The sequence below is a fragment of the Mytilus californianus genome, unplaced genomic scaffold (genome assembly GCF_021869535.1).
Source record: "Mytilus californianus isolate M0D057914Y unplaced genomic scaffold, xbMytCali1.0.p SCAF_5, whole genome shotgun sequence".
Taxonomy (NCBI): Eukaryota; Metazoa; Mollusca; class Bivalvia; order Mytilida; family Mytilidae; genus Mytilus; species Mytilus californianus.
In genome coordinates, this window is record NW_026262701.1 from 57,816,624 (window position 1) to 57,841,157 (window position 24,534).

Here is a 24,534-nt window from a genome sequence, read left to right on the forward strand (position 1 = left end):
GTTATGCCCCTTTACAAATGGGAAAAAAATGGAAAAATTGCTGAATTTTTCATTTCCGTTCTCTAACTTTAGTTTGCCTCAACTAAATGTTATGAAATTTATTCACAATGCTTATCACCAAAAAACACAGATCAAGTTTGAATCTTAGTGGCGTCACTTTTACCGTTTTAGAGTTATGACACTTTACAAATGGAGAAATTCCTGAAACATTTGTTTCTGTTCTCTAACTTTAGTTTGCTTCAACCAAATGTTATGAAACTTATGCACAATGCTTATTACCACAAAAGTCAGATCAAGTACAAATTTGGGTAGCGTCACTTTTACAGTTCTTGAGTTATATCCCTTTGTAACGTTATATGCAAGCGGGGACATCATCTGTGTCCTATGGACACATTCAAGATTTATTTTATATTGAATTCACTTACATACATAAGATTTTGTATCTGCAATTTTTTTTGTTGGCATAATGAAATATATATTTGTGCAGGAAAATCAATCTGTACATTTCTGACACAAAAAACATAGTTGTGTAAGTATATAACTATTTACAACAATGTGGAAATAAACTGACAGCAACAAATTTTGCAGTGAAAGACATTTTTGAAAAAATAAAAGTTTCATAGAGACCTTGGGACATTTTGTAATATCTATCATCAAACTAACAATGAAAACATTTTATCACTCGTTAAATCTTACATAACATGAATAAGGAGTTCATTTTTCACTTTAATATTTGCATGGTTTTAAACAAAATCTAATTAATGATATCAGACATTATTTCTGTAACAAAAAATTTCTACAAACTGTCTTTCTCCTAACAAAGTAACAAATTGACAGTAGAGTCACTAAAATGAGAACAGATTTTGCCCCATCTTCAAAATTAGGGGCATGATGTTTTCTAATCTGTGTGTCAGTCAGTCCGTTACTATGTCCGTTAGTCTTTCTTGTATCGGGTTAAAGTTTTGATTTGAGGTAGATTACCATGAAGTTGTAACCACATCACCTAGAAACTTAGTACACATGTTAATTATGATATAAACTTTTTTAAGTAGATACATAATTTGTGTTTTGACCCTAATTTTGTAATTCAATGAACATGGAAATATGAGGGTAGGAATGCCGCTTACCGTCAGGCGTCAAACTGTCATTTTTTGCTACCGTTAGCGTCAAATTGGTTAAAATTTTACCGTGATTCGTCAAAATATCCATATCGTGATACGTCAGATGTCTCAAATAATTATGGTTAACGTTATTTTTGGAATAAAATTAACGTGTCGATTTTTTTATCGTCTAAAAGAAAGTGTACATTTTATCGTCATGCACCAAAAATTACCGTTAATGTTATTTGGCAAGATTTTTTACCATTATTCGTCATGAAGGTACCCCCATTATGACCCTCATATGAGCTGATCAGTATGATGTCCAATAGACACATATTCTTGTTAATTGATACAATATTTTTAACTAATTTTCATACATTGAGCACTGCATAAAAGGATGAGGGCCTTTTTGACCCAAATTACGCACTTTGTATAAGAGGAATTGATTCTTTAATTAATATAGTGTGAAACCAGTACATTCTGAGGATAAAGTATTTGATTTAGGTAGTTTACCCTGAGTTGGTGGTTACATCAACTTGAAACTTTGCATACCTGTTAATTATGATGCGATATTTTAAAACTATGTGCCAAATTATGATTATTACCCTTGAGAGATGTACTAAAGCTGCAAAACTGAAGACTGCAAATTGTCAATAAATATCATAAGAGCTATGGTTTGCCAGCTAGGTGTACTACGGACACATATTCTTGTTTATTATACTTTTTGCTCATTTTAGACAATTTCAAGTCTGTATGATCATTTCTCATTGAGCATGATTTAACAATAAAATTAACAGAGAACAAAAACTCACTGTATGCCACATGCATATGTATGTTGAAGTGATGGAATATTTACAAACACACAAAGAAATAAATGATTTAATTTATAAAACACTTTTATAACATTATTTAAACTGAATCATCTGGGCCCTGTTGTTCAAATATGTTGCTAAATTTAACAATGATTAACATGATTAAGCCTAACGAGTTGTTAAATCTTGAGGCAGTTGTTAACTAATCATAAATATTGTTGTTTAATAAGTTATTTGTATTGACATGTATGTCAGTAAACTCAGTTTAAATTCATGGTTTTTTTCAGTATTGTTTATTCCCTTACTTTTTATGCGTAAAAATCCAGATAACTCATTTTTCAACCAACAATTTTGGTTTTTCAAATGCCAGAATTTCAAAAACAAGAACATAAACCTTTCTTTTATTTTCAATGATTTTGATGAATTATACATTTCTAATGAAGAAGTCTAATCTTGTAACTTTGAAATGAAGAGCAGCAAAAAAGTGCTGTTCCTAAGTGTTAGATTTTCTAGTGTGCATAGAGATTTTGTGTCATGAATTATTACACCATATTTGTACTTTCCATTTTATTTATGAATATGATACTACATATTTGTGTATTTTAAATCTAGGTACATGTCGTAGTCAAGCTAAGCATATCTTATATGGTGGTTGTAATTTGTATATTTATATTTTAGGTATGGCATCCTCATTTCTTTGCTTTGACAGCAACTAGATTATTTTATACAAAAGAAACTGACCAAGACAATGATGATGAGATTGACGAAGATTTATTGTCTCAGTCTCAAACACAGGTGAGTTTTTAGGAAAATATAATCAGTAAAAAGAGACATGAGTTAGAAAGAACAATAAATGACTTCAATGTAAAACATCTAGGGGAGGGGGGGGGGGACAAGTCACAACCCTAAAAACACGGTACAAGTTTTTGTAGAATTTTTATGAATCACAAATTTTACACTGATACTCTGACTAAGCGTTAATCAATTTTCTCACAACTGGTTAATTCTGTCAGGGAAATTAAAATTGATCAAATGCAAGATTGATGAAAAGTCTATCTGCAAATATCACATGCATATGAGTATGATCTTTGATTTGTACTAAACCAGTGGTAACAGTCTATGGGAAGACACATTATTCTGACTCTTAGTCATCTTTTGTCTTGAGAATATAATGCTCAGTTGCAGCATGCTAGGAGCAAAAGTAGTTGGTATCAATTTTATTCTCTGGTTTAATCTAGTCTGTACATGGATATTTAAGATGATACTATTTGATGAGAGATGAATATACTCTACTTTGTAAGAGATATCACAGTAAATATTCAGAAAGAAAATGCCAAAATAAGACATATTTTGTGTGAAAATCAATATTTATAAAAGTCATGGGTATTAAATGTCAATGACAGCAACACAACAATACAATATAACCAAAAAGAAATCTAGAAGTGAACAAACAAATAACAGATAAGTTCATGTACCATACGTCAAGGTCTTAATCCTCCTGTCTGTAGGGAAGTTGGAAACTTATTTTAACTAAGTTTACAAAACCTATCAGCACAGAATTCCCAAAAACATCAAGATACTGACAACAATAGGCAAGGTCTCCTTACTTGGGAAAGGAAGTATGACCAACTTGCAACATACGAATTGTGTAATATAATTTTTTTTTTTGGAAAATTTCCAAGTGATAGACTTGTGTTATGAAGTTTATGTTCACCTGATTTTGCACGTATATTGGAGAGTATTAGACAAAGATAATTTATTAACTTTTATTTGTTTAGGGAATAATGTCTATGCTACGTCTATTTATAGAACCAGTCCAGTACAGAATTACATTACAGTGAGAGATGGTTCCATGGCAAGTTAGAAGGGGGTCGCAGGAAGGCTGATGAGTTACTAAACAACCACAGTTACCTTGGAGACGGTACTTTTCTAGTCAGAGAAAGTGAAACTTTTATAGGAGATTATTCACTGTCCTTCTGGTAAGATACTGCTACAATATTGAAAGTTGATTTATAAATTGCATCTCAAGAAAATCCTATTTTCTATACATTCTTGTTTTGATGTAATTTAGCATATTTTTGCATTTAACAATTTAATACAGATTTAACTAATACAAAGACAGTAACAATTTCAGACTGGGCACAGGGTTCTGCAAAATTCTTTACAATTTTTTTTACTTGGTCTATTTACATACTGGAAGGCTACTTGCTGGTTTTCATGGAAAGAGATAGAAAAGTACTGGTTTATTTTTTAAATTCATGATGAAATCAAACTTTTATTTCACAATCTTTCCTGCACATACATGCATACTGTGGATTCATTTATTTTTGTGGATACTAATTTTTGTGGATTGAGAAAAAAATGAATTTCATGGATATTTGCCTTTGTTGTTTTGCCAACATCTACATACAAGTCTATAGAAAATTGACACTTGAAGATTTAAATCTGTTGTTGATCTATACCCAAGAAATCCATGAAAATTGTATCCCATGAATAATAATGAATTCACTGTATCCTCTTTTAATTGCACTATATTAAAATCATATGTTATTCTGTTTTTAGGAGACGTGGAGAAACCCAGCATTGTAGAATTAAAACCAAACAAGAGTTAGGGCAGTTGAAATATTACTTGATAGAGACAGCATTATTTGATAGTTTGTATGATCTTATCACGAACTACAGAAACAACCCGGTACGAGGACAGGATTTCTCGATGCGTCTTTCAGAACCCGTTCCTCAGATTAACAGTCACGAAGGAAAAGAGTACGTCTGTTATAATAATGTTAGAATAGGGGCAGGGGTGGTGAAAGGGGTTGGGTATGGATGACTCTTTAAGGTAGCATGACAGTCAATTTCTTTTTTTTTTAAGTTAGGAATGACTGTAATAAAGAAAAAACATCAAAAATGTGGTGCACACTGAATATCCCGCATAGTGGGTTATTTAAAAGTGTGCACCACATTTTTGTGGTTATTTGGAATTGACAGAAAAATATTACAGTCATTCCTTATAATTTAATTCCAAATTCCATTTTTAAAAAGTAAATCATGAAAAAACGTTAATGACGTCACGGTCACATGACAAAATAATGTCTATGAGCTGATAGACAAAAAACTTTCAGCCAATCAGAAGACGTCAAACATCCAAAATTAAATTATTTTTAAATGTAACAGTTTTTGTTTGAAATACTGTATCTTTGTTGTCTGTTGAGATATATAGACAAATTGTATCACATTTACCCACAACATCCACAGAAATTGATATCTCACGAATAATAATGAATCCACAGTAGAATAAATGAGCTACTGTTTTAGCATATTACAAAAAAGGAAATATAAAGAATGTGCCATATCTGGAGAAAATTAGATTAATTTTCATTTTACGTAATTAACACTTTCAGTTACATAGTAGTTTTATTTTGCATAAATTAGCACATGATTAAATCTTTCTTCGATTTCTAATATCATGTCCTGTTACTAAATGGCTTGATCTTTTTTCATTTTAATGACCTTTTTAATCACAAATACTGTAAAGGAAAAAATTTTCATTGGGGGGTTTTGATTATTTTTATACGACCGCAAAAAAATTTTGTGGTCGTATATTGGTATGACGTTGGCGTCGTCGTCGTTGACCTTAGACACATTGGTTTTCGCACTCTAACTTTAGTTGAAGTGAATGGATCTCTATGAAATTTTACCATAAGGTTCAATACCACAAAAAGAAGGTTGGGATTGATTTTGGGGGTAATGGTACCAACAGTTAAGGAATTAGGGGCCAAAAAGGGGCCAAAAATAAGCATTTTTGTAACTTCCAGACATAACTTGTGTGTTAGTGTTTGGATCTCTCTGACATTGTACCACAAGGTTCCATATCACAAAGGGAATGCTGGGATTGATTTTGGGGGTAATTGCCTCCAAATTTTAGGAATAAGGGGCCAAAAAAGGGGCAAAAAACAAGCATTTTTCTAGTTTCATGACAATAACTTGTGTGTAAGTGTATGGATCTTTATGAAATTGTACTACAAGGTTCCGTATCACAAAGGGAAAGCTGGAATTGAGTTTGGGGGTAATTGCTCAAAACATTTAGGAATAAGGAGCCAAAAATAAGCATTTTTCTAGTTTCCAGACAATAACTTGTGTTCAAGTGTATGGATCTCTCTGAAATTGTACTGCAAGGTACCATACCACAAAGGGAAGGCTGGGATTGAGTTTGGGGGTGATGAATCATAAGGGGGTTTAAAAAATTGGGGGGGGGGGGGGGGGATTTTTTTTTCATTTTTTTTCTTTTAAATTTTCCATTTTAAATTGGTTATTTCTGATTTATATATAAAAGCAAATAATAATGATATGGTTTGAGTAGGTAAATTAAAAAATTTTTGAGTTCTTAGACGACATTCATTCTGTGTCAGAAACCTATGCTGTGTCAAATATTTAGTTACAATCCAACTGTATCAAGCTTGAATGTTGAGGCTTCAGGGTTCGACCTCTGCAGTCGTATCAAGCTGCGCCCAGCAGAGCATTTTATTATTTCATGGATAAGCATTATCCAATAATAAAAACCCAAAGGAAAATTTAATTTTCAAAGAATATTACTCTCATATGCTGGAAACCATGGAAATTAATCCAAATGACATCAAATTCATTATTCATTCAAATGGATTCCTTTCATGAGGATATCCTTGGTTCAAAGCAACATATTCAGCATATTCTTGTTCTTGCAGAGCCCCTGAATCATAGAAGCATATTATTGTCCTTGCAGAGCCTCTGATTTAAAGCATTATATTATTATCCATGCAAATCTTAATCAAAGCAGCATACCCTATCCCTCTCAATCAGCTGATACCAATTCCAATTTCGTTCATAGTTTCTATTTTCCAATCATCTTGAATATGCATGAAATATTTGCCACTGGACGTTAAGCAACCAACAATCAATCATCTATTTTCAAAAATGTAGTATTGTTTTTTTCCTGTTTGCTGTGGATTTTATTTATTTTCATGAGTATCAATTTTTCTTGTAATGAGGAACATGAGGAAAAGTGGCATTTTCCTGGATATTTGATTTCGTGGTTTTGACAAAGTCTGCATACAAGCCTATAAAAAATGTGGAATTCATTGAAAATTTAAGTTCATGGTTCACCTGTACCCACAAATTCCAGGAAAATTGGTATCCAATGAATAAATATGCAATATTAGGTCAATGTCAGAAAAATATAAACTTTTTTGTATGAGGCTGAGAAACTGGGGAAGGGCAAGGTTGTTGTGGCGAATACAAAAAAGTTTATATTTTTCTGACATTGACCTAATATTGTTTTTATACTGCAACTTAAATTAATGCATTGATAGCTATTTAAATTGTAACACAAATTTCAAACTTATTTTCATCCCTAAATGAACCCCTGATTGTGGAAAAAGTGATCCATGATGAAATTGACATTGTACAAAATATAACTGTGTTACTATATTTAGGAAAAAAACACAACTAGTTGCAGTATAATAATGAGTTCACAGTATCTAAACACCTCTCTTGCTGACTTCTTGTTGTTTTAGTCTTGTCATTGCAATTTCTGATTACCTAGTTAATACAGAGGTTTTGATCTTCTGCCTTTTTTTAAGTAAAAATATACCTGGATTCAAAGAAAATGATGTAGAATTATTCCTGTAAATTTTTTATATAAACTTGAGTTTATTTACACCATTTCAGATGGTACCATGACAACATGGAGCGTGTAGAAGCAGAAGACATGTTGAGACGTATACAGAATGATGGTGCGTTCCTTCTACGACGTGGAGCACAAAATAATTATGCAATTTCATTCAGGTATTTTATTAAAACAGTCAAATGGAGTAAACTTGATGCAAAAGATGAACTTTCTGGTTCTAATGTCAATTATTTTAAGCATGACCTATTAGTTCACTGTTTGTTGTAAAATCAAACAGAGATATTGTCTATTTTAGGTCTTTTAATTAATCTTGGTGTAACTATATCTTTGCAGTCAATAAAACTCCTTTTAAGTGATATAACTAACAGAAAAACATTAATTAGAAATGCAAAAAAAGGATGACAGTCTGATAATAATTTTGTAAAAATAATTATACACAGAAACAAAACACTAAAATTCAACAGCACAAAAAAGACAAAAATCCAACAACTTTTCAAAGTTATTAAAATTAACATCTTAGTGTCTATAAAAATAAAGAGATGTTTCTCAAGGAGACATCTGTCTATATGAAACCAGAGTATGAGGATGTATACAACATTAGGGCACTACAGTATTCATATATCGGACTGCATTGTTCTTTCTCTTAAGATTAAATTGTACTTGTCTTTTAGATTTTTTATGTTTTGAAAAAAAATACATTTTTCAGGGCGGATAATAAAGTTAAGCACTGTCGTATAGAAGTAGACGGCAGATTATTTGTGATAGGAGAGGCGACATTTGAAAGTTTAGTGGATTTAGTGCAATACTACGAAAAGAATCCATTATATAATCGTATAAAGTTAAAGTATCCTGTTAACCAGACTGTAGTAGAAAGAAGGGGCTCTGTAAGTAACTTATATAATCATTGATATCAAATTTCTTTCGTTAATGTTCAAGAATTGTCAAATAAGAACCTCTCAAAATTAACATGTCTGAAGAGGGGGAGTTATTTTATTTTTATGATTTATAGTTTGATAAAAAAAAATTGACATAGACTTAAGATAAAAGAATGACATAAAATTTAGATAAAAGAATGACATAAAATTTAGATAAAAAAGGACATAGAATTTAGATAAAAGAATGACATAAAATTTAGATAAAAAACGACATAGAATTTAGATAAAAGAATGACATAAAATTTAGACAAACCATCAATTTTTGACCAGGTTGTAAAAAGGAGTAATCTGATGGATTGTATGGCTGGTTAACTGTCATGTAGGCAGATAAGGAATAGATGAGGAAAAGAGGTTACATGTTCTGTGTTTAGATGACTTTAGCTTTTACAAAGAGTATTCAATCTGCTGGGAATGTTTATAACTAAATTAAAGATTTGAACCTATTGAGTTAAAGATGTGAACCTAAAAATTTAGGATAAGAAGAAAAAAAGATAAATTTCCCTAGAAGCAGCCTGCAATTTTAATAAGAAAAGATGATTCAGTTTAAATATGAGGTTTTTATTTTTTTTATCATCATATGAGGAATGTTTGTCAAATTATTATGATTATGGTTAATTTCAGGTAGAGCGTTCCCCACCAGCAGATGTGGGTATGACCTATACCAAATCAATGTTAAAAATATTTCAATTAGTAAAAAACGTAATTTTCATCAATTGATCGATTGGACTTATTAACAACCTGTATGCCATGATGACAAAGAAAAAAATCCTTTAAACTATATATCATTAATTCAGAATATCTTTTTACTAGTTTTTTCTTTCAAAATATCTTTTCACTTAATTAACATATTTCCTAGGAATGAACATTTAAATCTATTTTAACATTTGACAATTGACTTTTTTAATGTGTAAAACATGTATAAACATTAAATTCCAGGATTCAAGTGTTTCAGGGGGAGCTATGGGTATGAATTACGTGAATCCAAATGACCTTTCCAAGGTAACAGCCTTGCAAGTCATGCATGCATGACCATCTGACGTAGTCCTACATGTATTTGGTTTATGGTTTAATTATAATTGCATGAGCATAGAATGCGTACTGTGTTGGCAAATTTGTGTATTTTTGATATTTCAGTCGGAAGTATTTATAGTTGTTGTGGTTGAAATTTGTTTATTATATGAATATTCAGAATGCATTATACAGTATACACAATGTAATTAAGTTAAAAATCACTCTGATGTTGAGTAAATTTTTCGTGAAACACACAGATTTTTGGCGATTTAAGGTGATAACAATCCTGTCATATAAAATGATTTCAGGAAGATATTACAGACTTGAGTCGTTAAAATCGCACACATTCAACATTAAAAGTCAGCACCAAGAATGATATTTAACTGAATCTATCTTTGTGTACCTTAGTGGCAATAAAAGATGGGTTTTGATTGACACAATTTGAGAAAGAGTTACTTCCCTTTTGTGTCCTTGTTAGAGGTCTAGGTTCACAAATTCTTTCATAAATCAGCCAAATTTAACTTATTATACTGACTGCTAGACTTTAGAAAAGTTGTTTTCTGAACAATTTAAATTTCTTTTAGCCTTGCTATATTCACCCCTACATTCCAGTAAGGATATTTAATTAGACTTGTTTGTACCACATGTTTCAATTTCATTAGTCAAATAAACAAATCAACCATTTTCCCTCCAAAATGGTGGCCAAGGGAAATAACTCATACTCAAATTACATCATATCAAAACCTATTTGTACTAAGTCATGTAAATTTATACCCCAACAGACAATGTCTTGAGGATATATCCACCACAAATATACTTTGATAATTAATTAGGGATTATAAATGTCTATTGATATTAAAAGTGCAACTTCTCCTCTATAATATTGCATGTAGAAATTTAAGAATTTAGATGAATGTTTTTAATGTACAAGTTAATTTCAGTTCACTGCGTCCATGAGGGTCTGGATGGAGGGCCCTTCATAACTATTTTTTAATTTGTTGGGCTATTGTTCTCTTTTCTTTTTGTCTTGCCTTGAAGGAGTCAAAAAGTGAGACATAGGTTTGCTGTTTCCTGCAGTGGAAGCATCGACAATGTATTAGTTTGTGATTAGGTCAGTTTATGGGGAACCATAAGCAATTGGTCAATGATACAGTTGTATTAGCATTGACACATCTCATTTCCATGGAGATTATTTGGTCCCACCCCCTCAGTCATGGTCTATTGACTTTGAAACCTTTGCTTAGTTTACATGTATTAGTTTCTGATTAGGTCAGTTTATGGGAAACCATTAGTGGTAGGTCAATGATATTTGGTATGCAGTTGTTATAGCATTGGCACATCTCATTTCCTGGTCTATTGCCTTTGAAACCTTTGCTTAGTTTACATGTATTAGTTTCTGATTAGGTCAGTTTATGGAAAACCACTAGTGGTAGGTCCATGATATTTGGTTTGCAGTTGTTTTAGCATTGGCACATTTCATTTCCATGAAGATTATTTGGTTCGCCCCCTAAGTCATGGTCTAGTGACTGAGTATTTTGCACAACTTACATGTTAATGTATTGCTATTTTAATTTCAACATTTGCATTTTACTATCAAAATAACGATAAAGGCGAGACATATCTCTGTGTTAACAGTTTATTTTTATTCTCCATTATTTATATTTTAGCACCCCATTATACTTTATTCTTTATTTTTTTTGCCTATTTTTCTCAATTCTTTATTTTTTGGTTCTTTATTCTACGTTTTAGTCCATAAGTCCCTATTCTGTAAACCCCATTCAGTCAGACCCTCATCCATATCAAAAGCATATAGTATTCATTTTCATGTATTGTTACCCATGCAAATTGTGGCCTTGATTTCCCCTTGAAAAAGCTATATGGATAACTGATTTTACCTTACATGTCTTACATCACAATACGTATTGTACGACAGAAACCATTTATGTGCTAGGAAATTTGCTTACAAATGTCATATCAAGTTGAATGTTGTCAGGAGATAGAGTTTAGACCCAATATTTGTCAATAAAAAGCTTGTACCATACCTATTTTACCTGAGCAATATTTGTTTGAACAAGATTTTTTTTTTGTTAGAGCTCTTTTCCTAATGCTTGTAGTTAAAAGGTTTGGTTAACTTGCTTGCTCAAGCATTGTAGATAGGTGGGGCTTCAGCTTGTATACATTATACTCTGTATTATGCTACATTTAAGTACAATGTATACAAGATGAAGCCCGCCTATCTACTGATTGCAGATGTCAATCTTAATTACAATGCTTGAGCAAACATTTATACAAACAAAGCAAGCAAGTCAACCAAACCTTTAAACTACAAGCATTAGGAAAAGAGCTCTAAAATAGAAATGACCTCTTTTAAGACATTTTGTTAAACATATGAATGGTTTCTGGTATTGTCTGTTGTGTAGAATATAATTATGGATAACAAATAGCTTGCACTGCTAGTTATTGTCTCGCCTGCGACGAAAGTCGCAGAAAGTGAGACATAGGTATTACTATCCGGCGGCGGCGGCGTAAACTATTTGTATAAAGCTTTATATTTAAGAAGGTAGAAGACCTGGATGCTTCATACTTTGTATGCAGATACCTTATGTTACGAACTTTCCGTCTGTCATATGTCCAATGTCCTTGACCTTATTTTCATGGTTCAGCGACTGCTTGAAAAAAAAGTTTAGTTTTTTTGTTATGTAAATTTCTCACTTATTATGAGTAATAGGATAACTATATTTGGTATATGGGTTCCTTGCAACGTCTACATGTCCATCAGACAGGGTTCACCTGACCTCAGCCTCATTTCATGGATCAGTGATCAAGGTTAAAGTTAGGTGATTAGGTCCGTTTCTCAGATACTACAAGCAGTAGGTCAGCTAAATGTGGTGTATGGAATGATTATAAGGGATACATGTCAGTCTGGCAGGTTTCATCTGACCTTGACCTCATTTTCACGGTTCATTGGTCAATGTTAAGTTTTTGTGTTTTGGTCTGTTTTTCTAATACTATAAGCCATTGGTCAACTATATTTGGTGTATGGAATGATTGTAAGGTGTGCATGTCTGTCTGGCAGGTGTCATTTGTCCTTGACCTATTTTCATGGTTCATTGGTCAATGTTAAGTTTTTGTGTTTTGGTCTGTTTTTCTAATACTATAAGCAATAGGTCAACTATATTTGGTGTATGGAATGATTGTAAGTTGTACATGTCTGACTGGCAGGTGTCATTTGTCCTTGACCTCATTTTCATGGTTCATTGGTCAATGTTAAGTTTTTGTGTTTTGGTCTGTTTTTCTAATACTATAGGCAATAGGTCAACTATATTTGGTGTATGGAATGATTGTAAGGTGTACATGTCTGTCTGGCAGGTGTCATTTGTCCTTGACCTCATTTTCATGGTTCATTGGTCAATGTTAAGTTGCTCTTGTCTTAAACTATCAGCAATAGGTCAACTATATTTGTTGTATGGAAGAATTGTTAGCTGAACATGCCTGCCTAGCATGGTTAATCTGACCTTTACCTCATTTTCATGGTTCATTGGTCAATGTTAGTTTACTTGGTTAATGTTAATTTTATAGCTATAAATACGTTACCATCATAAATTCTGAGTGTAACCCCAATTGCGTCATAGGTCAGATGGAAAATCCCGACTAAAAATAAACGTACTCTCACTGGTCCGGACATATACCCCTGTTTGCCCATATTCTCCCATTCAATTTCCATCTGCGACATCGGTCACACGTGCAAACTTTTACAGATTCAACAGAGAAGTGTTTAGTTGTTTGTAAAGTTTTTTGAATAGCTTAATTGCTTTTCATATATTGTGTATATTATTGGAAATTTATTCCCTTGTTTAGTTTGAATTTCTAAACAAATTATTTGTGTTTTTTTTGACTAAAGTAAATTTTATTATGGACTTTAATTTGAATAGTCCGTACGTAAATATTCCTGGTTCGGACTATCTCTTAGATGGGTCACTACCTTTAAGTCCCCCCCAAACTACCAGTACATTGACCGGAGTTTCGACAACGGTGTCTGGTAATGCTACCTATCCGACCCTTTCACAAGGTTCGGCCATGCATTTTGGGGGGGTACCTACATCAACTTCGGTGACTCATACTTTATCTAGGCCTGTTAATTCAGCGGGTACTATTAGTTCTGTCCCAGGTACAGCTATGGGCTTGAACTTACCAGGTTCTAGACCCCCATTATCCTATTGTGGGTATATGCTTCCCAACTCGGGCACACAACCTTTACCCTCATGGTCTCAGCCACCTTGGCCACAGTCTTACCCATATGGTGGGTTTATGCCAAACCAACCTGGTTTTTGGCCTTATAGGGACAATTTCTATGGTCCCCCTTCTGGGGTAGCTTCTGCACCACCTTTAGCTCCTGCTCCACCCGTAGCAGTATCTTTGACTCCTGCAGTAGCTCCTTCTACCACCGTACCTGACTCTCGAGCTCAATCTTCTAGCTCTTCTCATGGTACTCAGGGTTCTGATCATGCATCATCTTTGGATGGTTTTCAGAAGTTACTTTTGGACTTTGGTGAGTCTTTCAAGGCTGAATTTAGTACTCTATCCAGTCGTATGTCTCTACTGGAGAATAGAGTTTCTTCTCATCAACCTTCTCCAGCTAAGTCTGTAGAATGAGATGAGAGGGAGGATGACGAGCTTTCTGTTTCCCCTGGGAGTCATGAAAGGGCTTTCCTCACTGATGAGGATGTTGAAAGTTCTTCTTCTCCCAAGGTATCGAAGACGGCCCCTGAGCCTTCTTCTAAGTCAGCTCAACTACCTCCCACCAAGGAGACTGAGGATCCTCCATCCTTGAAGGATCTTAGGGATAAGGTGTATACCTTGATGAGGGATGAAGCACATATCCCTTTTGCCTCTCCTTCCAAGCCGAAGAAACCTTCTTCAACTTTTGAAGCTTCCTGTGGTATTTCTCAGGATACTGTGACTTCTCACAATTCTTTTCCTGAATCTGGCCATATGGCATTTGCTTTACAATTTATTAATAAAGGTATCGCTAATTCTGCTAGTGAAAAGGTTGCTAATAACAATATCTCTGGATTTGGAATGTCATCCTTTTCTGATCAGGTTAAGTACAAGGATTTTGATATCTTTGATTCTTCACTGGGTAGACTTGTTCCCAGTTGTGACAAATCTATGTCATCTTTATTGGGAAAAAAGCCAGTAGATGGTCTTCGTCTCACTCAACCTGTTTGGTCAAAGACTGAGAATCTCCTTCGTAGTGCTTCTCAAGTTCTTGGCACAGCCGAACATTTTTTAGCTGCAACCGGACATTTGCTTAACAGCGAAGATTCGGTTGTTCCAGCAGAAGTACGATCCTTCTTACTTCAACTGGATAAAGCTCTAGGTTCATCTCAGTTGCTTTTAATGGGTTCTATTGCTAATTGCACCCTATCTAAAAGAGCAGAGTTTCTTGAAAACATTTCTGTTGCTGAGCCTTTGAAAGATTCTTTACTGAAATCTCCACTTACTGACAAGATGTTTGGTTTACCCTTACAGCGGGTTCAAGAGGAACTAAACAAAAACCCTCCTCCAGTCAAAGTTAGTGTACAAGTTACTAATGGCAAGAGGTCGGTTAATGCTACATCTAGTTCTACTAGTACTTCTGCTTCAGGTGGTCCTCCTTCTTCTGCTAAGAAAAGGAAGAATAACTACGGCAAACCGCAGAACAAACCCAATAACTCCGGAAAAAGCTCAGGTAAGCCTTCTGGTGGTTTTAAGGGTCCCAAGAAACCTGGGTCTAGTACCTAGGTTCTTGCCCCCTCGTACGTTATTGACAGCTTCCCCAGGGGAAAATTTACAACAAGTTCCTCAAAAATCAATACCAGTAGGGGGGAGGTTAAGTTTTTTCCTAAATCAGTGGAAGAAAATTACCTCAGACTGTTATGTGCTGTCAATAATTCGAGGGGGATTAACACTTCAGTTCAAGAACCCACCTCCTCTGTCTGCAGTTCCGATAAGTTTGTCTCATACTCAAGACCCAGTCAAGTATCAACTTCTATCAGTAGAAGTGGACACAATGTTACAAAAATCTGCAATAGAGGAGGTGTCGCTCTTAACTCTGTCTCCGGGATTTTATTCCCGTCTTTTTCTGGTTCCAAAGAAGACTGGAGGAATGAGGCCGGTCATAGACCTATCTATTCTGAACAACTTTCTTATTGTTCCCCATTTCAAAATGGAAACCAACAGATCAATCAGGGCTTCAATCCTTCCAGGAATGTGGACTACTTCTCTGGATCTTTCAGATGCTTATTTCCACATTTCCATTTCCCATACTTACAGGAAATACCTTCGCTTCGTTTGGAACAACAAAGTTTTCCAGTTCAAGGCTCTCCCTTTTGGCCTGTCTACAGCCCCTTTGGCTTTTACCAAAATCATGCAGGCAGCTATAGCTCACCTACATTCCCTGTCTATTCAGATTCATTCCTACCTGGACGATTCCCTTCTCAAGGAATTTTGCCCAATCAAATTGAGGGTTCAGACAGATTTGGTCATCAATTGTTTTCTGTCCCTAGGCTTCCTAATCTCTTGGAAAAAGTCAGAGATAATTCCTTCTCAAGACTTTGTTTTCCTGGGAGAACATTTCCTAACCAATGTAGGCCTAGTCCTCCCACCAGAGGAAAAATTTACAAAACTATGTCAGAAAATACATTTATTCCTGACGGTTCAATCAGTCACAGCACGTCAATTCTTGCAACTTCTGAGTCTATTGAACTCTCTGGCAGATGTAATTCCATTGGGATGACTTCACATTCGTCCGCTTCAGTTTTATCTGCACAAGTTATGGATTCCAGCTTCACAAGAATGGGAAGCATTGATTCCAATCACTCAGCCTTTATTTCCACACCTTCAATGGTGGTTAGTACGGGAAAATGTAATGAGGGGCCTATGTCTGTCCCCTCAAGTTCCCAGTCTAACATTATTCACAGATGCCTCCACCCTCGGTTGGGGAGCATATCTGGAGGGGCTTACAATCTCGGGAGTCTGGAATCCAGATCTTTTGGAAGAGCATATCAATGTATTGGAAATGAAAGCAGTTCTGTTTGCACTGAATCATTTCCAAATGTCTCTAAAGAATCAGTCTGTCATTCTGGCCACGGACAACACAACAGTTGTAGCTTATCTCAAGAATCAGGGAGGAACTCATTCACCTTCTCTTTATCAGATAGCCAGAGACATTCTCCTTCTGTGTTTTCAACTCCATTTTCATCTAGTGGTGAGACATATTGCGGGGCACCTCAATATTCTAGCCGACACTCTATCCAGATCCCTTGCTCCAGTAAACACGGAGTGGGAACTACTTCAAGTAGTTTTCAAAGCTGTGACTCTTCATTGGGGTCACCTCAGATAGATCTGTTTGCGACCAGTCTCAATCACAAACTTCTAACATTTGTGTCTCCGGTTCCAGATCCAAAATCTTTTGCGGTAGACGCAATGAGCCTATCTTGGAAAGGAATGTTCGGGTACGCCTTCCCTCCTTTCAGGTTTCTCTCCCCAGTACTTCAGAAAATAGCAGGGGAAAATTGCAAGATCATAGTTATTGCTCCAGCATGGCCGAAACAGTCTTGGTTTCCAGACCTTCTGCGCCTATCATGTGCTTGTCCTCTAGTTCTACCTCTGAGACCAGACCTTCTGTCTCAAATCAAGGGCAAGGTTCTTTATCAAAATCCGGAAAAACTTCATCTACACGCCTGGCTTCTCTCAGGGTTAGCCTCAGAAAGAGAGGTTTTTCTGAAGGAGCAACCAAGCATCTCACAAAGTCTGTCAGAGACTCCACTAGCATTGTCTATGATGCAAAATGGTCACTCTTCTCAGATTGGTGTAGTGAGCGGGAAATTGATCCTTTCCAAGTCACTGTACAACAATTAGCAGACTTTCTAGTTTTTCTTTTTGAATCCAAAGGATTATGTCCCTCTACTATTAAGGGATATAGATCAGCTATTTCAAGAACTATTCATATTTCTGGTGGCCCAGATTTTGGAAACAATGAGCATATTTCTCTTTTGGTTCGTAGTTTTAGTCTTGAAAGACCAAGACAAAAAACTTTAGTTCCTAAGTGGGACCTTGGACTAGTTTTATCCTTTTTAAAACTTCCTCCTTTTGAACCAGCAGAAACAATAGATTTAAGGTTTCTTTCCTATAAATGCTGTTTTCTTTTAGCTTTGGCTTCTGGACGGAGAAGGAGTGAAATCCATGCCTTCTCTATTTCTGATGCTTGCCTTCGATTTAACAGGGATAAATCTTCTGTTACTCTTTTAACGGATCCTGCTTTTTTGGCAAAGAATCAGATTCCAGATAAGGGTGCAGAACGAGTCGTGATTCCTGCACTCCCTAGCGATTCTATTTCTGTACTTTTATGTCCAGTAAGAATCCTTTCTATTTATCTGGATAGAACGAGTAGTTTACGTTCTGTTTCTAACTCAAGACTCTTTATTCCTATTAAAAAAGGAATCTCAGATCTTTCTGTTAAAACTATTTCTACTTGGATATGCAAATGCATATCTTTAGCTTATGGTTCTTCTAAGGCAGAACTTTTAAATAGTTTTAATGTTAAAGCTCATGATGTTAGGGGTATCTCTACATCCTGGGCTCTGTTTAACAGTGCATCTTTAGAAGAGGTACTGTCTGCAGGTTTCTGGAGAAATGAGAACTCTTTTATATCTCATTACCTCCAATCTATGGCTACTTTTGCCGAGAGTTTATACTCTCTTGGACCTATAGTTTCAGCACAAAGATTGAACTTTCCTCCTGTTTCTTCTGTTACAGGGGATTCAGCTTTACGTTAGATTCTGTTACTCAGAATTTATGATGGTAACGTATTTATAGCTATAAAATATTCAAATTTTAAAGTAAATTTGGATTTTATTAGATAAATACTTACCATCATAAATTATAGGTCCCACCCACCTCCCCTTCATCCCCTTTCCTTACGTTTCTGTCTTGAGGAAATTGAATGGGAGAATATGGGCAAACAGGGGTATATGTCCGGACCAGTGAGAGTACGTTTATTTTTAGTCGGGATTTTCCATCTGACCTATGACGCAATTGGGGTTACACTCAGAATTTATGATGGTAAGTATTTATCTAATAAAATCCAAATTTACTTTAAAATTTGAATAGTTTATGTGACAGTTGTAATAAAGCTTTATATTTAGGACTATCAACATAATATCAATGATTAGTAAAGAAGGCGAGACATTTCAGCGTGTGCACTCTTGTGGTGTCAATTTATATACATTTCCAAAAAATACAATGCAATTCATGCATGGGAGTAGATAAATATGAAAGTTTATATAGCATTCTCATCATAACATTTAATGGCAAGTACAACTTTGAAATAAATTTTTTGTATGTATCTGGTACTGAGGATTCAAAATTTCATTATTCGTGGGATATCAATTTTTGTGGATTTAGTTTGTTTAGGTTAACCATGAATTTAAATATTAAACGAAGTACAATTTTTTATAGACTTGTATGCAAACTTTGGCAAAATCATGAATTTGTGTACTGTTGTTTGTCTGTTTGTCTTCTCCTTTTTTAGCAATGGCTTTGTCAGTTTATTTTCAACTTATGAGTTTGAATGTTCCTTCGGTATCTTTTGCCTATCTTTTGATATCCATGAAAAAACAATATTTTCTCAATCCACGAAAATTGGTACCCACAAAAATAGAAAGAATCTACAGTATTTATCTTACAATATACATGTAATGAATATGTTTTAAATCAAGAGATTGATCTAAAAAAAAAAGTTGAGGTAAAATAAGATAGTTTGGATGTTTGCTTTGATCTTTTAATTCTGCAATTTCTAACCTGCAAGCTGTTTGATCTTGTTGAATAATTGTTTTGGAAATACATGTACATAAGATATAATAGATAGTACTTGATAAGATAAATATTATAAATATGGTAGAGAAATGTAGAAAATTGTCTATTTATTCTTGCAAATGCCCTGTTTGGTAAAAAAAAAAACCTTGTCGACTGGATATGAGTAATATGTCAAAATATCATTGAAGTTTTATCAAATAAAGCATACATAAGAAACACAATTATTAAGTTAAACAGATGCAGGCCTGGATGATTTAAATGTTGTTGAACTAGGTTATTTTCTTATACAGTATATAACCTTCCTTATAAAATTGGTTACAGTAACCTACTTTTTCATTTGAGTGACTTTGACCAAGTTTTGTATTCAAGTCCAAATCTCTTATGTCCTTTATGATATTAATGATTTTTCTATCCTTCAAATCCTTTACGTAAACAATCAATTCATTAATGTTTTGGTCACAGTGACCTACTTCAAACCTTGGATGAGTTTAAGTTAAGTTTTGCCTTTAGAATTGAAATAATAAACAGTTTAACAACATGCGTGTTACCATAACCTTACAATTATTAATGTTCTTTAAAGAATTTTTTTTTTTTTTGCCTTCACGTTTTCACTATTTTCCCCTTTTTATTTTCATAAAAGCGTTCATATTCTAGACATATTGTTATAAGAATGAGATGTTATCATAACATTCTTATTATAAAATATAATGCAAATTTTAAAACTTGGTCATAGTTACCTACATTTTACATTTGTCTCGTTTCAAGGACCTATATAAGAACTTCACACTTATTGATAACTTTAAATATTTTGAAAATCTTTATTCATCTTTCTGACAAGGTTCGAGCGTGGTCAGTTTAATTTTTGGGAAAAAGTTATTAATCTTCATTTAAAATGTTCAAAATTAAGCAAAATGACTAGATATTGTTTAACAACTTCACAGAAAAACTAAGACTTTCATGATGAACATTTTTATGCATGAGAAAAAGCATAAGCCTGTTAAACGTAGTTTATAGTTCAAAAGTTCAGAATATCAAATTAAGATGATAAGGGAAACTGTTATGTATGATAGTGCTTATGTTCTACTTTTGCCTGTTAACTTTATGAGAATAATATGGTGGCAGGTTGTGGCCAGTTTGTATATTTGTCTTCGATATTTTATGCAAAATGTTAAAATCTAAAAAACATAAAAACCCCAAATCTTCGTGGTGTAATGGATTAAAGCTGCCATTTCATGTTTTGTCATTTTTGCCTTCAAGTTTTCACTTTATGAATATCGGAGACAAAAAAACATACAATGACCACATCAGGCCACCATAAAATGGAGTATTGCTAAAATCATTCTCTTGCAGGCATATGTGTACTTAAAATATTACATATAGTTCGTTTTTGTCATACATTTGTCACAGTTTATACATCATTTTGGTACTGGTATCATGTCATTTTATACATTTATATATAAAGCTTCAGCATGCTATGGAATTGTGGTAATTTTTGCATGATATTTGCATGTGCTCGTGCTTTGTAGGTGATGTTACCAGATGACGATGAAAATAGTATCTATGGGGATGGAATATATCACAGTCCAAATCAGTTGGTATCCAAGGTAACATAGATTTGACCATGAAGCAGATATTTTACTAATTTTCCTTTCATTACTAGTTATGCTCATACTTGTTGAAGAGACGTGTGTGTAGTGATTGTTTTGTAAATTGGTAATAGTGGAAAAATAAATGTTGAATCTCGAATTTTCGAAAAAATAAAGCATTCCCTCACGGATCCCGAAAAAAATTAATCATTAATTCTAAACTCAAGATAAGTGTAAATCCTGAATTCGTGAAAAAATTAAGGCTGAATCCCACCATCCCGAAAAATATCCTTCCACCCCTCTATAAATTCTATTGGCAACTCAACTTAACAGTGACATCATTTCATTGAAATTTTCTGAGAATCTTTAATAATGGCATTGTGCACCTCTTATTTTTAGCTCACCTGGCCTGAAGGGCCAAGTGAGCTTTTCTCATCACTTGGTGTCCGTCGTCCGTCGTCGTCATTAGCTTTTTACAAAAATCTTCTCCTCTGAAACCACTGGGCCAAATTTAACCAAACTTGGCTACAATCATCATTAGGGTATCTAGTTTAAAAAATGTGTCCGATGACCCCGCTTACCAACCAAGATGGCCGCTATGGCTAAAAATAGAACATAGGGGTAAAATGTAGATTTTGGCTTATATCTCTGAAACCAAAGCATTTAGAGTAAATCTGACATAGGGTTAAACTGATTATCAGGTCAAGATCTATCTGCCCTGAAATTATCAGACAAATCTGACAACCTGTTGTTGGGTTGCTGCCCCTGAATTGGTAATTTTAAGGAAATTTTGCAGTTTTTGGTTATTATCTTGAATATTATTATAGATAGAGATAAACTGTAAACAGCAATTATGTTCAGCAAAGTAAGATCTTCCAATAAGTTGTCATGGACCAAAATTGTCAGTCGACCCCTTTAGGAGTTATTGCCCTTAATAGTCAATTTTTTTTTAACAATTTTTTGTAAATTTTTGTAGTCTTTTACAAAAATCTTCTTCTCTGAAACTACTGAGACAAATTTAACCATACTTGGCCATAATCATTATAAGGGTATCTAGTTTAAAACATTTGCCCGATGACCCCGCCTTCCAACCATCATGGCCGACTTGGTTAAAAATAGAACATAGGGGTTACTTTAGTATCTCTGAAACTAAAGCATTTAGAGCAAATCTGACAGGTGGCAAAAATGTTCATCAGATTTAGATTTATCTGCCCATAAATTTTCAGACGAATCCGACAACCCGTTAGTAATTAAGTCTCCCAAACGAAGTTTGGGAAGACTTATTGTTTTTGCTCAGTTCTTATTATTATTATTATTCTTCTTCTTCTTCTTCTTCTTCTTCTTCTTCTTCTTCTTCTTCTTCTTCTTCTTCTTCTTCTTCTTCTTCTTCTTCTTCCGCCGCTTTTAAATTTGAACTTGTCCGCACCTGTTCTCCAAAACCGCTTGTCAGATTAACTTAGGGTTTCACAATATGTTAGACTAACATGTCTAGTGGTGCAATCAGGGTTTTGTTTGTGCAATGGGGTTTATAAAGGGGTACTTTGAGGGGCAAAAAGAAAAGAGGGTTTTACTATAGAACCCTATGGGATTTTATTTTTTTTAATTTTCAAATGATTATAAATTGAAAACCGTTTGTGATAGACACAATCTTTTTAATTGAAAATGTTCTAAATGATAAAGCCCATTAAATGAAATACAGGGTTAGTCCCCAGGGGTCACCCCCACCCCTTGCCATTTAAGAAAGTTCTAATACCTTGTAAGTGGTCAAGATCCCCACCCCTAAACCATATATATTTTGGTTTGTTATGCTAAGATGGTTTGAATGATATACAGGGTTAGTCCCCAGGGGTCACCCCGACCCCCTGCCATTTGAGAAAGTTCTAATATCTTGTAAATGGTCGAGATCCCCACCCCTAAACCATATATATTCTGGTTTGTCATGACAAAGCACATCAAATGAAATACAGGGTTAGTCCCCAGGGGTCACCCCCACCCCCTGCCATTTAAGAAAGTTCTAATATCTTCTAAGTGGTCAAGATCCCCACCCCTAAACCATATATATTCTGGTTTGTCATGCTAAGATGGTTTGAATGATATACAGGGTTAGTCCCCAGGGGTTATCCCGACCCCCTGCCATTTGAGAAAGTTCTAATATCTTGTAAATGGTCGAGATCCCCACCCCTAAACCATATATATTCTGGTTTGTCATGATAAAGCACATCATATGAAATACAGGGTTAGTCCCCAGGGGTCACCCCCATCCCCTGCCATTAAAAAAGTTCTAATATCTTGTAAGTGGTCAAGATCCCCACCCCTAAACCATATATATTCTGGTTTGTCATGCTAAGATGGTTTGAATGATATACAGGGTTAGTCCCCAGGGGTTATCCCGACCCCCTGCCATTTGAGAAAGTTCTAATATCTTGTAAATGGTCGAGATCCCCACCCCTAAACCATATATATTCTGGTTTGTCATGATAAAGCACATCATATGAAATACAGGGTTAGTCCCCAGGGGTCACCCCCATCCCCTGCCATTAAAAAAGTTCTAATATCTTGTAAGTGGTCAAGATCCCCACCCCTAAACCATATATATTCTGGTTTGTCATGCTAAGATGGTTTGAATGATATACAGGGTTAGTCCCCAGGGGTCATCCCGACCCCCTGACATTTGAGAAAGTTCTAATATCTTGTAAATGGTTGAGACCCCACCCCTAAACCATATATATTCTGGTTTGTCATGATAAAGCACATCATATGAAATACAGGGTTAGTCCCTAGGGGTCACCCCCACCCCCTGCTATTTAAGAAAGTTCTAATATCTTGTAAGTGGTCAAGATCCCCACCCCTAAACCATATATATTCTGGTTTGTCATGCTAAGATGGTTTGAATGATATACAGGGTAAGTCCCCAGGGGTCATCCCGACCCCCTGCCATTTGAGAAAGTTCTAATATCTTGTAAATGGTCGAGATCCCCACCCCTAAACCATATATATTCTGGTTTGTCATGATAAAGCACTTCAAATGAAATACAGGGTTAGTCCCCAGAGGTCACCCCCACCCCCTGCCATTTAAGAAAGTTCTAATATCTAAGTGGTCAAGATCCCCACCCCTAAACCATATATATTCTGGTTTGTCATGCTAAGATGGTTTGAATGATATACAGGGTTAGTCCCCAGGGGTCATCCCGACCCCCTGACATTTGAGAAAGTTCTAATATCTTGTAAATGGTCAAGATCCCCACCCCTAAACCATATATATTCTGGTTTGTCATGATAAAGCACATCAAATGAAATACAGGGTTAGTCCCCAGGGGTCACCCCCACCCCCTGCCATTTGAGAAAGTTCTAATATCTTGTAAATGGTTGAGATCCCCACCCCTAAACCATATATATTCCTATTTGTCATGTTTCAAACATTTGAATGACGTATACGGTCAGTCCCCAGGGGTCCCCCCACCCCCAATGTTCTAATATCTTGTAAATGGTTGAGATCCCCACCCCTAAACCATATATATTCCTGTTCGTCATGTAATGAACATTTGAATGACATATAGGGCCAGTCCCCAGGGG

At 34.8% G+C, this 24,534-nt stretch overlaps 1 protein-coding gene across 12 annotated transcripts in view; it reads left to right on the plus strand.

The window, feature by feature from the left end:
- The window catches only part of LOC127702963 (1-phosphatidylinositol 4,5-bisphosphate phosphodiesterase gamma-1-like), a 102,793-nt gene that overhangs the window by 43,762 nt on the left and 34,497 nt on the right, over nucleotides 1-24,534 (plus strand). For 8 of the 12 annotated variants that reach the window (XM_052207307.1, XM_052207313.1, XM_052207316.1 and 5 more), the window contains 7 exons: nucleotides 2,591-2,707; nucleotides 3,722-3,891; nucleotides 4,475-4,675; nucleotides 7,613-7,729; nucleotides 8,278-8,455; nucleotides 9,443-9,505; nucleotides 20,902-20,979. In XM_052207307.1, coding sequence (XP_052063267.1) covers nucleotides 2,591-2,707; nucleotides 3,722-3,891; nucleotides 4,475-4,675; nucleotides 7,613-7,729; nucleotides 8,278-8,455; nucleotides 9,443-9,505; nucleotides 20,902-20,979 — 924 coding nt within the window. The remainder of the gene's footprint in view (nucleotides 1-2,590; nucleotides 2,708-3,721; nucleotides 3,892-4,474; nucleotides 4,676-7,612; nucleotides 7,730-8,277; nucleotides 8,456-9,442; nucleotides 9,506-20,901; nucleotides 20,980-24,534) is intronic. The other 4 variants (XM_052207310.1, XM_052207312.1, XM_052207318.1 and 1 more) reach the window with 2 other exon arrangements.